At 45.2% G+C, this 16,242-nt stretch overlaps 1 protein-coding gene across 1 annotated transcript in view; it reads left to right on the top strand.

Moving 5' to 3' along the window:
• The window catches only part of DRC1 (dynein regulatory complex subunit 1), a gene marked incomplete at its 5' end in the record, with an annotated part of 41,985 nt that overhangs the window by 6,428 nt on the left and 19,315 nt on the right, over window positions 1–16,242 (top strand). The window contains 4 exons of the mRNA XM_080813684.1: window positions 10,808–10,991; window positions 11,589–11,726; window positions 12,663–12,749; window positions 13,409–13,531. Coding sequence (XP_080669810.1) covers window positions 10,808–10,991; window positions 11,589–11,726; window positions 12,663–12,749; window positions 13,409–13,531 — 532 coding nt within the window. The remainder of the gene's footprint in view (window positions 1–10,807; window positions 10,992–11,588; window positions 11,727–12,662; window positions 12,750–13,408; window positions 13,532–16,242) is intronic.

Below are 16,242 nucleotides of genomic sequence, written 5' to 3'. Positions count from 1 at the left end.
CAGAGGCTGTGTATTGTGCCCTGGGGGTGTGGTGGGGTGGTGGGGAGGTTGTGCAAGTGGGTTTCTTCCCGCCTCGAGGAAACAATGCAATGCCTAATCTATAGATACACAAAGAAAGGTTTAGTTAATCAATCATGTGGGCTAAAAGTGCTTGCTAAAACTTTCAGACCACTAGTTGGCCTGAGGGGCTAAACCAGGAGTTTCAGGAGCCCGGAGAGCCAGAGGGGCCTATAAGTTTCTGGAGTGAGAACAACTGTCACATCCAAGGAAAGAATTAAGAAACACAGTGACTTCAGAGTTTTGAAGTAGCAACACTGGAAGGTGGAAGACACCACAGCAATGCTCTCAAAATTCTGAAGGAAAATGATTTCCAACCCTGGACCCGAAATCCAGCCAAACAACCAATGAAGTGCCAATTTTTTAAATCCGAGAAGGGACTTTGATTGGTCAGGAGGTGGGGTATTTCAGCAAGATGGCAGCTCCATGGAGACCATGTGGGTGGGAGCCCCAAGGAAGCAGTTTCCTGAAACTGAGGGAAACCTGAGGGGGGAGAAGTCTCTTTGGGGTTGACTCCTTTGGGGAATATGCTAGGTCAACAAGCAAAATGAAATGAAACAACAAATTTCTAGTAGCCCTGTTAAAGTAAACAGAACAGGTGAAATTAAATTTTGTTGTTTATTTAACCCACAATGTAAAAATTTTGTTGTTTATTTAACCCACAATATTTATTTAACCCACAATGTTAATTACATGTTAATTACATTAACATGTAATCAGTATGAATTATATCGAGGTATTTTACTTTGTTTTTTATTCAGGGCCTTCAAAAATCCATGTAGTGTATTTTATACTCACAGGACATTTCAGTTTGGATTGGTCACTTGTGGTCAGTTGCTCCCTTCATTGGACAGGGCAGTGCTAGGAAAGTCAGAAATGCTAAGTAAAAGGCAGCAATGGGGTTCCAGTGAAAACTAGGTTAATAAGATTTCTTTCTCTTTCTGAAGCACTGGTCTTTGCTCCAGGAAGTGGAGCAACTGGAAGGATTATTTAGATACAGTTGGTTACTTAATTGGTGGTCAAAGTAGAAAGTCAAGAGAATGAGTGCATTTTGTCTGATAGTGGGAGATCCATGAACCTAGCAACTTCGGAAGACGAGTGGAACAGAACACTTAGTTCTCTTAGCAATGGCCAAGAGTAGATTGAATAAGAATAGGGAAGTGCATGTCATGACAAGAAAGAAAATGGGGTTTTAGTTAGGCTTGGAGTTGGCAGGGAGCGGTAACTCAACTCCGTAAGGGCCTATTTAGCCAGAGCGGCTCCATCTCGGTTGAACAGCCATTTTGTTGTTTATGCCGTAAACCTTAAACTGACCCTGCCACCCCCACCGGGGGACTTATTTAAAAGGAAGTCTGGGAAACTAGTAAAATATGGTCGACCTGTCCCAGGTAACAGAGCCCAAACACAAGGGCGGGTCAGGCCAGGTGGAGACATCCAATCGTGGAGCGTGCATACTGTCTCCCTAGCTACCAAGGAGTGTGGGCCCCGCCTTTTGGGCGCCTTTTGGGTGCCAATTCTGACCAAGGTGATAGGCTAGTTCAAATATCTACTCTAGGGTGAATTGTAATTCAATTGGCCACCCGTGCGTCACCTAGCATGACTATGCAACTTTCTCTGTGTGTTACAATCTCATTGGCCACCTGTGTGTGGCCAGGCTCAACCACATGGCCTTTGCCCTTTAAAAGTTAGTCTGTAAGGCTGGGAGGGCTGCTCTCTCTGTAAGAGGCGGCCCCGAACGGTCAGTTTGATTCTCGATGCTTGGCGTGAAATAAAGGTTTGTTTGACCTTCGCTTTGTATCAGTCTCGCTCCTTTGATCACGGACCTAACAACTCCACATTTCAAAAATGCTGTAACAGTGTAGAGTGGAGCTGAACTTTGAACAAAAGGAGTGGAAATGGAAGTCAGTATTAGAAAGAAATCAAGAAAGAACAAGACAGAGAGATCTGTTTGTTGCACCACAGATGGGGTCCTAACAGGATGGTTTCATTTTTCTCATGCCCTGGGAGTCCTCATGGCCAACTGTGTGCCCGAGGGGAGAGGGACCTCCGTGTTGTAAATGAGATGGGGGTTGGTGGGGTCATTCCCCCATGCATCCTCTAAAGAAGCCCATAATCTGGAACCTTATGTTACCTCCTCTTCTTTGGTCTGATTTTCTGATTAACACACACACACACTCATATACGCTATTGGTAAAATTCATGCTATACAAAAATACAGAGAACCGAAATCCTCAGTAGAATTCCCTTTCCTTAAATAGCTACTGTCATCTGTGGTCATATGTCCTTCCAAAAAATTTCTATGTGTATATAAGCCTATTTTCAAAAGAAAATGTATATTATACTTTCCATATCGTTCTACAACTGGCTCTTTTTACTTAACTGTCATGGATGTCTTTGCATACTGCTAGAAATTACATCATTCTTTCTATAGGCTACAAAATATTTTCTTTCTTTCTTTCTTTCTTTCTTTCTTTCTTTCTTTCTTTCTTTTAAAGATTTTATTTACTTATTTGAGAGAGAGACAGAGAGAGCTTGAGCGGGGGAGAGGGAGAAACAGACACCCTATTGAGTGGGGAGTCCAGACTCGGGACTTGGTCCCGGAGCCCAGGGATCATGACCTGAGCCGAAGGCAGATAGACACTTAACCGACTGAGTCATCCAGGTGCCCCCCCCCCCCATTTTTTCTTATGTTGTTGTCTCGTAAGCTCTTAAACAGGTGGATAGTAGCAAGGGTTAATATGTGTGTAGGAATGTTTCCATGCTTCTGCTAGTAGAGTCAGTGCTGTAATAATCATCCACATGCAGATTTCTCTGAGTACTTTCTGCAGGGAATTCCTGAAGGTTGGGTCAGAGGGGAGGTGTATTTAAGTTTGTGATAAACCTTACTGAGTCGCCTTTTATTTTATTTTAGTTTTTTATTTTATTTAATTTTTTTAAAGTTTTTTTTTTTTTTTAAATTTGACAGAGATCCCATATAGGCAGAGAGGCAGGCAGTGAGAGAGGGGGAAGCAGGCTCCCTGCCGAGCAGAGAGCCCGATGTGGGGCTCGATCCCAGGACCCCGGGATCATGACCTGAGCCGAAGGCAGAGGCTTTAACCCACTGAGCCACCCAGGCGCCCCCCGAATCGCCTTTTAGACAGGTTGTTATACTTCACATCCCCAGCTGTGGTGTGCTGTGAAGAGTTGGGCACCCATGCCTGATGTTATCAACTATTTATTTATTTATTTATTTATTTATTTATTTATTAGAGATTTTATTCATTTGTTGGAGAGAGAGAGATAGCACACAAGTGGAGGGAGTGGCAGGCAGGGGGAGAAGCAGGCTCCCCTCTGAGAAAGGAGCCCGATGCGGAACTCGATCCCAGGACTCTGGGATCATGTCCTGAGCCAAAGGCAGACACTTAACTGACTGAGAAAACCCAGGCATCCCATTATCAACCTTTTAAATCTTTTCTCGTCTGGTATGGAGAATAATGATACCTTGCAGGCTTCTCAATTTCATTTCTCGGGTTCTATGTGAAGTTGAACGTATTTTTCAAATGTCTGTTTGCCTGTTATATTTCTTCTGTAACTTGCCTGTCCACATCCTTTGCCAGTTTTTCTAATTGGTATTTTGTCTTTTTTGTATTGATTTGAGAGAGCCTGTTCTCTTTTCTAGATGGCAACATTTTATCAAGTATCTTTTGAGTATATCCCTCGAATCAAGGAGAAGAGTTTTACATTTTAAGAAGTAAAGTCTCTTAATCTTTTTATTTTTTTTTTCTAGCTTTGGTCTTATTCTAAGATGGGTTTTCTCCTGTATTTACTTATAGTGTTTTTATGATTGTGTTTTTTAATATTGAAATTTTTATCCATATGGGATGTATTTTCATATATAGTATGATGGACTGTGGAAACTCTAAATATAGAATCCACATCCTAGAAATAACTTTAGCTTCTCTACTTTATCCCATCACAGGGAAGCACTTGGCGAATATTTAGATGGGAAGAAAGAGAGTGAGGAAGATCAAAGCAAGAGCTACAAGCAGAAAGAAGAAAGCCGACTGGTATGAGCTGGGTGGCATATGGGTCCTATCAGCCAGTGACACTAGCTGGGTGTGATGTCATGGTTTTCATACTTAGACCAGAAGAATCTCAAGAGGGATTGCATGTTCCTGCCTTTAGTTAGGCAGAAGCGAATTTGAATCTTTCCCATTTTGAGAGCTCTCTAGGAGTGAGCTTTCGTTTCATCCTGTGAGCTGTTCATTAGCGCAAGTCAAGATGTTTACGCTGCCCATTCTGTTTCCGTCCTAATGTCAGTCTTCTCTTCCGCTGATACCCACCTTGGGCCTTCGCTCTGGCTTGGCCGATCCGCTCACTCACCTCCAGTGGGGGCTCTGCTCATCCTGTTCTGTGCCTCTTATCTTCGGGGATGCCAGTCCCTCCCTTGCCCTCCTCCCCGCTGTCCTCTACCTCCGTCTTCTCTCTTATCTGGATGTCTTCCCATACTTCAAGACCATCTCAAGTCCCAGCTCGAGAGGACTGCAAGTCCATGATTTCTCCGCAGCCCAGGCTCCTTTAATTCACACACCGGGTACTTCTCTGTGCCATGTGTTTCATTTTAGACCGTTTTCTTCCTTGTAGGACTTCCGATGTGTGTGCCTGCAGGGTCCCCAGCAGAGCTGGAAGCTCCGTGAGAGCGAGCGCCTCTCCGTATACCTGTGGGGTAGTGCAGGGCTTGGACTCAATAACCACTAAAAAGAAAGTCATCGATTGCTGTCCCATGGCAATGCCAGGGCTCCTGGGATGTTTAATAAAGAACTTGGAACAACAGGTGCAGGAAGAATGAACACCACTTCCAAACGGCAAGCAGAACTGGCAAAGTGCTGCATTTAATTAGTTGTTAAATGAATATCATAGGGCAGCGGGATGGTAGGAATTGAGGGAAAGAAGAGGGCTGCCCAAGCGGGCCTGATGGGGAAGGTTACATGGAGAAAGTGGGATTTGAGCTGCATCTTGGAAAAATAGGTGGGACTTATAAAAGCAGAGAGGAGAGAGAGCATTTCTGGCAGAAGTTGAAGTAAACTTACTGCGAGAAAGAAAAATACTCAAGTTACTGAAAGGTCATTATAGAGCAAAGAGATCTACAATGACACCTGAGTGAACTGTATGGTACTGGGTCAAGGATAAGATACCTTACGGTGGTGGGAAGAACACTGAGCTGCAGTGTGTTCTTGGTCCCGATCTGGTGCTCACTGTGACGTTGATGTGTCCTGCCTCCTGTCTGTACTGGGGTCACTTCGTCAAAGTGTCGATCATCTCTGAGCATTGCTGGGTAGGATCAAAAGGATATTGTATATAATCTGGAACCTCTTGTTATAGTTTATACTGCTATGGTCTTGAAAATACTGATACAGAGTTCATCTGAAGCACTCTTTGAGTGTGAACCCGAAGAGATAATGTTGTTTTCATTAGCAGCTTTTTTTTTTTAAGACTTTATTTATTTATTTGACAGAAAGAGATCACAAGTAGGCAGAGAGAGAGGAAGGGAAGCAGGCTCCCCCCTGAGCAGAGCGCCTGATGCGGGGCTCGATCCCAGGACCCTGGCATCATGAACTGAGCCAAAGGCAGAGGTTTTAACCCACTGAGCCACTCAGGCATCCCATCATTAGCAGCTTTTCAAGCTTCTTTTCACTTATGACTTAAGTTATGTAAAGTGTTGGCATAGAAAAGAAATGTATAAAATGTATAAAAACCAAATGCTGCCTTCCTTAATATCAAGATATTAATAACTGGTTCTACCATAAGACTTGGACAGGAAGGGCCACTGTCCTTGGCCCTACACCTTATCAATCATTTTTACTTGATGATTCTTTTGTTTCCTATGTAATCTTGCTCCAATTTTATAAAGATATTCTTCCAAATTTTCTCTTAGAAGCTTTATTTTTGTATCGTGTACATTTTGGTCTGTAGTCTATCTTGAATTGATTTTTGTGGCTGGTGTAAAGGTAAGGTTCAAGGTCACTGTTTTATATATGGATTTTTAATTAACCCAGCACCATTTATTGGAAAGATCATCCTTTCCCCTACTACACTGCAATACACCTTTGTTGTGAGTCAGGTGATCACATATGTGGATTTGTTTCTGGATTCTCTGTTCTGTTTTTTTGGTCTGCTTGTCTGACTTTACACCAATTCCACACTATTTTAACTACTGTAGCCTTATGACAGGACTTGACATCTGGTGGAATAGGTCCTCTAAGTTTGTGATTCTTCAAATTGTCTTGGCTATCCTTGACTTTTTCATGTCCATATAAATTTTACAATGAGTTTGTCAGTTTCCACCAAAAAACCTACTGGGATTTTTAAAAGTTTTATTTATATATTTTAGAGAGAGAGTCGTGGTGTGTGTGTGTGGGGTGGGGGAGTTGGGGGCAAGGGGAAGGGAAGGGAGAAAGTTCTCAAGTAGACTCCCCCTGTGTGTGGAGCCTGATGTGGGGCTCAATCCCAGGACCCTGAGATCATGACCTGAACCGAAATCAAGAGTCAGCCACTTAACCCACGAGCCACCCAGGTGTCCCCTGCTGGGACTTTAATTGAAGTCAGATTGAACCTATAGATCAATTTAGGAAAGAATTAATATCTTACCAACGATGAGATTTACAATCCATGAGTATAAAATATCCCCCCACTTATTTAGGTATTCTTTAATTTTGTCAACAATGTCTTACACTGAATTGTGTAAGGCTGATGATTCACAGACCTGTAGCCCTGGAACAAATAATACATTATATGTTAACAAAACAAGAACAAAAACAATGTCTTACACTTTGTGTTGAGGCTCTGTTTTTTGCTGATATATAAAAGTATAATTGGTTTTTTGTATAGTGACCTGATATTCAGCAACTTTGTCAAATTCTCTTGTCAATTCTAATAGTTGTCCTGTGGCTTCTTTTGTTTGTGTGTTTATTTTTTTACATATGTAATCATATCTGAAAACGACAGTTTTATCTTTTCCTGTGTCTGTTGGTCTGTTGGTGACTGTAACATTTTTCAGTTTTACTTTGAGTCTGAAATACTTGATTCAGAAATTTCTGATGTTCGCATTGTCTGAGCAGAAAATAGAAAATTGTTCGAAAACTACTGGAAAGCCTTTACTTCCTTAGGCATGTAAAACCATTTGGTGCAGGTGCTACAACGGTAGCCATTTTAAAAAAAAGTCTGGTGTGCCTCTGGATATCGGGGTTAAGGCTCCCATTCTGTATTCATTAAAACTGCATTTCCAAGTGTCCTTAGGAGGGTGAAATGAAATAGAATCTCTAATTGTTTCAGTGACTCCTTCGTATGGAGAAGCTTATCAGTTCTTTGTTCATAAACAGTCTGAGAGCCGGAGAATTTGTAAGTTCCAAAACAGACTTAGAAAAACAGAGGTATAGCCTAAGGGTACCTGAATTTTTGGTTGAAATCCTGTCATCGCCCAAAGGTCAGGAGTGAAGACACTGATGTGGAATTCAAGGAGGGATTTATTTATTTATTTACTTACTTATTTATTCAAGATTTTATTTATTTGAGAGAGAGAGAGAGAGAGCGCACAGGAGCATGAGCACATGAGGTGGGGGAGTGCAGAGGGAGAAGCAGACTCTCCACTGAGCAGAGAACCTGATGTGGGGCTCGATCCCAGGACCCCAAGATCATGACCTGAGCCGAAGGCAGATGCTTAACCGACTGAGCCACCCAGGCACCCCCAAAGAGGGATTTAGGAGGGGGGGCACCAATAGCAAAATTGTTGAGCCATTAAGGGAGGCAGCGGTGGAGCCCAAGTGTCTGGAACAGAAGACGCTATGTAACAGTAGCTTAAACAACATAGAAGCTTATTCCTCTGGCTTCCTTAGTAGTTCAGAGCATCAGGACAGCGTCCAGGGCTGATGTGGCAGCTCCTTGATGTCGGGGACCTCATCTCCTTCTGCCATTCCTTTGGTGGGTGCATGTGCTCACCGTGTCATACCAGAGCACCACATGCTGGCCCCGGAGAAGGGGGGGATGCGGCAGCAGAGGACAGGCCCTTTCCCTTCAACGCATGAGTCAGAAGGGGCACACATCACTTCTGCTCAGGTTCTGTCGATCAGACTTGTATTCTAGCTGCCAAGGAGTTTGGGAAGTGTATCCATCTTGGTAGATCCAATGTCCAGCTAAAATCGGGGGTCCTGTTACTCGGAGAGGAGGAGGGAATGGATATGGGAGGATGATCACCATTGTCTCTACCTCACCTCTCCCTCCGAATTCTCAGAAAAGCGCCTGGTGGTGTCAGTCACTTGGAGGGTCTACGGGGCGAGTGCTGAGATGTGCCTAGGGTATCTGCCAGTGTGCTAGCCAGCTGATCCCTAGTCTAACGAGAATAAGCCAAAGTACCTCCAGAATCACACGTGCTATTAAATCATAAGCTCTGATATCACATCACCAGTATCCTGATGAAAAGGGATTGCCAAGTACATGCTACTCTTAAGGGTCTTAAGTTTGCTTTTGATTCCCGCTTGGCTGGATAGAACAGCTATCGGCAGTTGTGCAAAAGGTTTCTAACTTCATAAATTCTTTTTTTTTTTTTTAAGATTTTATTTATTTCAGAGAGAGAGAGTGGCGAGAGAGACCATGAATGGGGAGCGGGGAGAGGGAGAAGCAGGCTCCCCCGCTGAGCAGGGATTCTGAAGCAATGTGGGTCTCGATCTCAGGACCCCGGGATCAGGACCTGAGCAGAAGGCAGACGCTTCACCGACTGAGCCACCCAGGTATCCCTCTAACTTCATAAATTCTTCGTTTTCAGAAATTGAATAAACTGCTGCTCTGTGGCACTGAGTTGGTGACAAATATCCAGGTGGCTGCAGATATCAGAGAGATCCACAGGAGAGTGGAAGAAGAGGAGATCAAGCGTCAAAGGTGAGGAACCCCCGCTCTGCGGCACGGACATGAGGACGTCTCTTCCATGGGTCCCCAAATTCTCCCCAACCGTTGGAAAGTGGTTGTGTCAGAGTCAATCCAGCAGAATCTTTTTACTGCCCTTAGGAATGAATCTCCTCCTCCCTCCCTGCTTTCCTCCCTTCTTCCCCCTTCCTCCACGCGGCCATTTTAGCTCATCTCCGCAAGAGCACAGGGTTAACAATGTTTTTAGTTGTTCAGCGTAAGGAATTCCTTCAGCACCTTTACTGGCTTTACCAGTGTGCAACTGGTGATTTTATTCTTGTGACTTCCCACGGTCTGCCTTGGGCTGTACCTAGCATGAGATTGGCTGATTTCCCAGCCACGCCAAGGAGGTAGGCTGTGTCCTATGACCACGGAGGAAAAACTGAAGGTCTTCAGTGGCAGAAGTATAGGATAAATGTGGGCTTTGGCAAGATGACCTGGCTGTTGTTTTTCATTTTTTGAGGCCAAAAGTCAAGTGAATTAATGTGCTCTTTGCTCTAGCTCGGAAGGGAGGCAAGAAGGAGAGAGGGGAGCGTGAGTTTAAGTTGTGACTCCTGTCCAGTAGGGGTTGGCACTCTTGTCGGGAGGCAGCCTCCTACAGTGACAGTCTGTGAAGATAGGGAGAGTCCTGGTGTATGTCCTAGTGGCCGTTCTTAGGGGGGACCTCACCTCTCGTCCTCACGCCTCTCTTCAGGCTGGTTCCCTCCTCAGTACACTTCATCACAGAGTTTCTTTTGGAATTTCTGGAAAGGCCATGCTGATTTTCCACTCCTTAATGGTGGAGTTTCCCTATTTTCATGGCTCCCTGTATTTTTTAAAAAATTTTATCTATTTGTAAAAATTTCTTTTCAGTGTTCCAGAATTCATTGTTTATGCACCACACCCAGTGCTCCATGCAATATGTGCCCTCCATAATACCCGCCACCACGTTCACCCAACCCCCCACCCCCCCTCCCCTCCAAAGCCCTCAGTTTGTTTCTCAGAGTCCACAGTCTCTCATGGTTCATCTCCCCCTCCGATTTCCCCCAATTCACTTCTCTCCATCTCCCCACGTCCTCCATGTTATTCCTTATGCTCCACAAATAAGCAAAACCATATGATAATTGACTTTGCTTGACTTATTTCACTCAGCATAATCTCTTCCAGTCCCGTCTGTGTTGTTACAAAAGTTGGGTATTCATCCTTTCTGATGGAGGTGTAATACTCCATAGTATATATTGTATGGCCCCCTGTATTTATTGATGATTTGGGAGAGGAACGGCCACACACCTGAAGTCATGTCGATAACCAGAAACAATAATATGGGTACCCTTTGTTGAGCGACTGCTGTGCCGAGCGTCATCTCACCTAACCCTGGGAAGAGCCGTAGGAAAGTAGGTGCTTTCATCCTTCCTCTTATGGAGGAGAAAAACGCAGCTTGCTGGGGGTCAGGGACTTGTTTCAAGTTGAAAGTCTGTTAGTGGCAAAGTCAGGCCTTGGTCACTGAAGTCGTACAGCTTGTCGCGGAAGTATGTGACAGACTGTTGATCCGCACACGTGTGTGCGTGTGTAAGTAGGTATAGCTTTAAGGTCCATCTGCTTTTGTTATGGGTCACCTTGTTTATTTGGTCTCCTTGCTTCCAAGCACTGCTTAAGCTAAAAGAAGATTCCTCAGAGGCTGGTTTGGTTTTGAGCGGGGGGTGGGGTGGGGGGGGTGGGCGTGGGAGCAGTGCTTGGGGCCCGGGCCTGGTATTTCAGACTCTTGAGAACCGGCCTGCTTCAGCAAGAGGCGGCTTCCCCGGCTGGGCTGGCATGGCCGCTGTGTTTGTATCCACAGACTCGAGAAGCTGGAGAACGAAGTCAAGACCAGCCAGGACAAATTTGATGAAATCACTGCTAAGTGGGAGGAGGGCAAACAGAAGAGAATTCCCCAGGACCTGTGGGAAATGCTCAACACCCAGCAGGTGCACTGCGCCGGGCTGATTGAGGACAAGAACAAGCTGATCAGCGAGTTACAGCAGGCGAGACTCCCGGCCCCGACCCTGCCGCGTGGGCTCAGGCTGGGGGATTTAACTGGCTTATTGGTTTGCTCTTCCTGAATGGAAAGATGGGGAGGCCTTACTTCACAACTCAGATTATTGCACAACTCAGGCAATAAATTCCACCAGAAGGAAGAGCTTTGGAGAAATCTGAGAATTATTGGTGACCTTAGAAAGATGCATGCTCGTAGCCAATGCTGTGTCAGATTTTATGTTTTCAGTAAGGAATGGCACATAGTCTGCAGTCGATAGAGTCCCGTGTTGGATCCTGGATCGCCATTGCTTCGCTGGGGGGCTGTAAGCTGCCCGGGAGCTTATAAGGAGGTTTACAGCAAGTAGTCACGGAGGGTTTGATCGCCGGCTGCTATGTCCGGCTTTGCCCCAAGCTGAGGCCACTGTGCTCTGTCCGCCTGTGCCTTCTCCTGGATGTCCTCAGATTCTTCCGAAGAGACTTTCTCTGTGTATGGTTGTGTATTGCTAGCATTCAGAGATACTGAAGAGTGAGGTCCTGGGGGAGTGCGCTTAACACCTCTTGCCTCGGTCTTATTTGGTGACCAACTTTCGGTTGCTCTTCTCTAGGAGTTGAAAACAAAAGATGACCAGTATGTGAAGGATTTGAAGAAGCAGTCAGATGACATCTGCCTGCTGCTGGAGAGAATGGAAGAACAAGTGAAGCACGTCATGAAAACCTTCCGTCAGGAGCTGAATTACATTGAGGTAACGGTGTGGTAGAGCTGCCTTATGCCCTGGCGGCGGCCCCTGAGGAGGGCCAGGTCGGCCCTGACCGACCCAGGTGTCTCATCTGGTGAAGTCTGCCCCTTCATTTGTTTACCCGTTTATGCACTCACCCAACAACTATTCATTAAGCACCTACTATGTGCCAGACACCGTCCCCGGGGCTGTGGATACAGCTATGAACTAAACAAAGTCCTCGATGGGATCTGTATTCTAGTAGGAGACTGCTAGACAATAAACAGATAAACTACTAAATATATAGCTGGACAGGTGGTAATAAGTGCTCTGCAAGAAAATAAAACCATGGAGGGATAAGAAGAATGGAGGAGGGGGGTATGTGAGCTGTTTGTTTGTTGTATTTATGGCAGCTGGGAGTGGGAGCATGGGAAAACAGGTTCAGGAATCAATACTTTAAATTCGAATGAAATGTTAAGGCTTGACATTGAGACTGGCCTTTCCAGAATGGAAGAGAGCCAAGAGGGTTCCCACTGTCTTGGATTATTATAGACTCCTTTCTGCATTCCTTGGCCTACCTCTTGTGAGCAACGCGTTCCTTTGTTTCGTGGGAACCCCAACCATGCAGCAGCCCTCGGCATGATTGAAGCGCATGCCAGGGCTTGCCCCGTCACTTCACCCAGGGCCCTGGCCTTCCTCCAGCTCCCTCCTCCGATGTTGGCTGAGCCACAGGGCACTTGGCACATTTCCTCTCAAAATTTGTGGGAAGTCCAGACTTCATAACACTAATTTCCACACAACTCCTTTTGTAGCCCTTTGGTTGTATGAAACTTGGCAAGGTTGCATTTGGATTTGACTTGGACTTGGACATGGCCCCTTGTGCAATTACTTATGAGTTTTTTCCTCCTGTGGAACCTGCCCAATCAAAACAGACACTAGAGCCCTCTTCTTTCTTGGTTGTAGAAAGCATTTGAGGTAGAACGACAAGAAATGCTGGCCAGTAATAAGAAGAAATGGGAGCGGGCCCTGCAGGCTCACAATGCCAAAGAGGTAAAGGGGTGATGGGTGCGGAAGGGGGTGGGGAAGGGGGAGCGGGTGGGGAGGATGTGTCAGGGGTGCTCCGTGGAATCTGGGGCCGTATCTGCTGTGACTGAATTCGCTAGCCTTTATGTATCTTGGGGAGGATTGCCACGGCAGACATTTACTACTCCACTTCGTGGTTAGTCCCTGCTGCTTCTGGTGGCGGTGAATACCACCTTCCTTCGCAGCTCGCTGGGGTTTCTGTTCCTGTCCCTCTCTTTTTTGTTCCCAGGCTTCTACCCCAGCCACGGATGTTTGTGATTCAGAAGATGTTTTAAAGGGTGTGGGGGTATCACTTTACTTCAGAGACATAAAGAACAAAGAAATAGCTTGACCAAGATCCAGTGGGTTTTTGTTTTTTTTTTTGAGAAACACAAATGTCTGACCACAGGGCCCATCGCTAGTTTCTTAAAGGAGCAATCCTCTTGGAGTTTTTCAAGTAAGGAGGCTCCCGAGTATGGTAAACGATACAAAGCTTTGGGGCCCAGGAGCTTCTGAGGGCTGACTGACTCCCTCCAGACTCCTGACACTTGGAGACCCTTTGCTGGGTCATGCTGGTCAGGCCACCGGAAGGACTGAGACAGGACAGGGACAGGGCTGACTTTCCTCTTGTCTTCCTGTGCCTTCAGCTGGAGTATCTTATGAACCGCATCAAGAAGGTAGAGGACTACGAGAATCAGCTGAACAAGCAGAGGGTATGGGACTGGGAAGAGTACAACACGATCAAGATCAAGCTGGAGCAGGATGTGCAGGTCTGACTTGTTGCTCGGCGTCTGATGGCAGTTTCATCCTTGGTGACTGCCCAGAACATTCTAGAGTTAGTCCCTTCAACAGATACGTATTCGTAATCTGCTTTCTTTCAAGCGATTGTATCTGAAGGAGCTCATGGACAAAATATATGGGGAAGAATTCTTCCTTTAATAAATCATGGAGGGCTGCCAAGAGGCAAAGCAGGAAACCACGACCTGAGGAATCAATGGGAGGATTATGACTTTAGCCAAGCAAAGGGAAGGTATCCCCAGGGCAAGTTAAGTGTGCCGGGGCCAAAGTAGAACAGCCACCATCTAGTGAGTGACTGGGCACTTAAGGCACAGTGTCTCTTAGCCTCATATTAACACAGAAGGGAAGAATCACTGACCACATTTTTATGCCAGGAAATAGGCTACTTACCTGGCAAATGGTAGGCCCTGGATTCAAACCAGCTCTGTCTGGCTCGGTAGCCTGCAATGTTCCTAATATTCCAAACAGCCTCTGGCTGATGGTTGGACATCACAGTAAGGCAGATTTCGACTTGCCATCAGAAAGAACTAACTCACTCACTTCCTTCCTTCCTTCCTTCCTTCCTTCCTTCCGCCCTCCCTCCCTTTCTCTTTCTTTCTTTCTCTCTCTCTCTCTCTCTCTTTCTTTCTAGATTGATTTATTCGAGAGAGAGCGAGCTCTGGTGGGGCAGAGGGAGAGGGAGAGAATCCCAGGTGGACTCTGTGCTGAGCGTGGAGGCTGACTTGGGGCTCAGTCTCACAGCCCTGAGATCACAGCCTGAGCCAAAACCAAGAGTCGGACACTTAACAGACTGCAACACCCAGGCACCCCAGAAAGAACTTTCTAATAGGTAGAACTATCTACTAATGTAGAAAAGGGTCATCCCACAGAACAGAGTCTTCTATCTCATAAAGTATTCAAAGGCTGCCTGACTGTCTGTCTTCTGTGCCGAGAAAGGATTCTCCCAGTGGAAGGTTAGATTTTCTGGTTTGTGAAGTTCTTTCCAAGCCTAGGATTCTGTGCTGCTTTAGTTTAAAAAAAAAAAAAAAAAAAGCTCATCTCTAATTACATGTAGGTGTGATGTAATTAGCTCTTAATGTTTCAGTACGGGCTATTCACTTCAGTCTCTGTCTAGAAAAACTTGTTAGACTAAAGCTTTTGCACGTAACCTGTGATGGAATTTCAGGACCTACTGCTCTTGTGCTTTATGTGACAAGGTTGCATCAAAGCCTCCCCAGACTACAAATATTCTTACCGGTCTTGAGACTGTTCCTGGGCCTTTCTCATAGTAATGTCATGGAAATGAGAGTCACTGACGAAGAACAGTGGGCGTCTGGGAGAGCAGTGCTGCGTATGTGGGGTGTGTACGTGGCTCTTTTAATGAAAATGGCTGTTGTTAAGCTTTCTTCCGTTATTTTGGTTTTATGATAATTTATGGGACGAAAGGACACACCGCTGGCCTCAAACAGTGAAATAATGGAAACTCATGTTCTTTCATCTGTTGTTTTGTTTTTCCTTTTGCGTTGAGAGCACGTAACACAAGATCTACTCTCTTAACACGTTTTAAAATATACAATAACAGCATTGTTACTCAAAGAACTTCTGTTGTATCTGTTAGATCACCAGAACCTATTCATCCCACATAACTGGAACCTTGTGACCTCCGCCCAACACCCCCCTCTTTCTCCTCCCCCAGGCTGTCTGTTTTAGATCCCACATACAAGTGAGACCATGCAGCATTTGTCTTTCTGTGTCTGGCTTATTTCACTTAGTATAATGTCCTCTATGTCCATCCCTATTGTTGCCAATGGTAGATTGTCTTTTTTTAAGGCTGAGGACAATTGCGTGATATACCACATTTTCTTTCTCCATTAGTCCACTGATGGACACTTAGGTTGTTTCTATCTCTTGACTGTTGTGAATATGCCGCAAAGAACATGGGAGGGCAGGCATCTCTTCAAGTTGCAGATCTCTGTGCCTTTGGATCTATAGCCAGAAGTGGGATTATTGGATCAAATGGTAGTTCTATTTTTTATCTTTTGAGGAATCTCCATACTCTTTCTAGAGTGGCTGCACCAGTTTGTATTCCCACCAGCGGTTTCCTTTTCCACATCCTTGCCAGCACCTGTTGTCATTGGTTTTTTGACAATAGCTATCCAAGAGGCATGAGGTGATATCTCATTGTAGCTTTGATTTGCATTTCCCTGATAAGTAGTGACTTTCATAATTATTGGTCATTTGTATGTCTTCTAATTGGGTAGTTTATTATTATTATTATTATTATTATTTTGCCATTGAGTTGTAGGAGTAGAACCTCACATTCTTTTTTTAAAAATTTTTTTAAATTTTAAAAATTTATTTTATTTTTTTTTTATTTGACAGACAGAGATCACAAGTAGGCAGAGAGGCAGGCAGAGAGAGAGGAGGAAGCAGACTCCCTGCCGAGCAGAGAGCCCAATTCGGGGCTCAATCCCAGGACCCTGGGATCATGACCTGAGCTGAAGGCAGAGGCTTTAACCCACTGAGCCACCTAGGTGCCCCAAACCTCACATTCTTAATTTAATCCTCAAATGCTTGAACACAGCCAAAAAATTCTGGGATGTGGGGAGATTTTGGGGGGTAGGAGGTGATGGAAGACTAGGGAGTTAAGGGACGGAGAGCCTGAGAGCCTGGGAGACCCGCATCTCCTGGCTTCCCCTGTCCA

This window comes from Martes martes (genome assembly GCF_963455335.1).
Source record: "Martes martes genome assembly, chromosome: 9".
In the NCBI taxonomy this organism is placed as follows: Eukaryota; Metazoa; Chordata; class Mammalia; order Carnivora; family Mustelidae; genus Martes; species Martes martes.
Note: the sequence above shows the minus strand (reverse complement) of the source record. Positions and strands in the feature narration are given on the sequence as shown.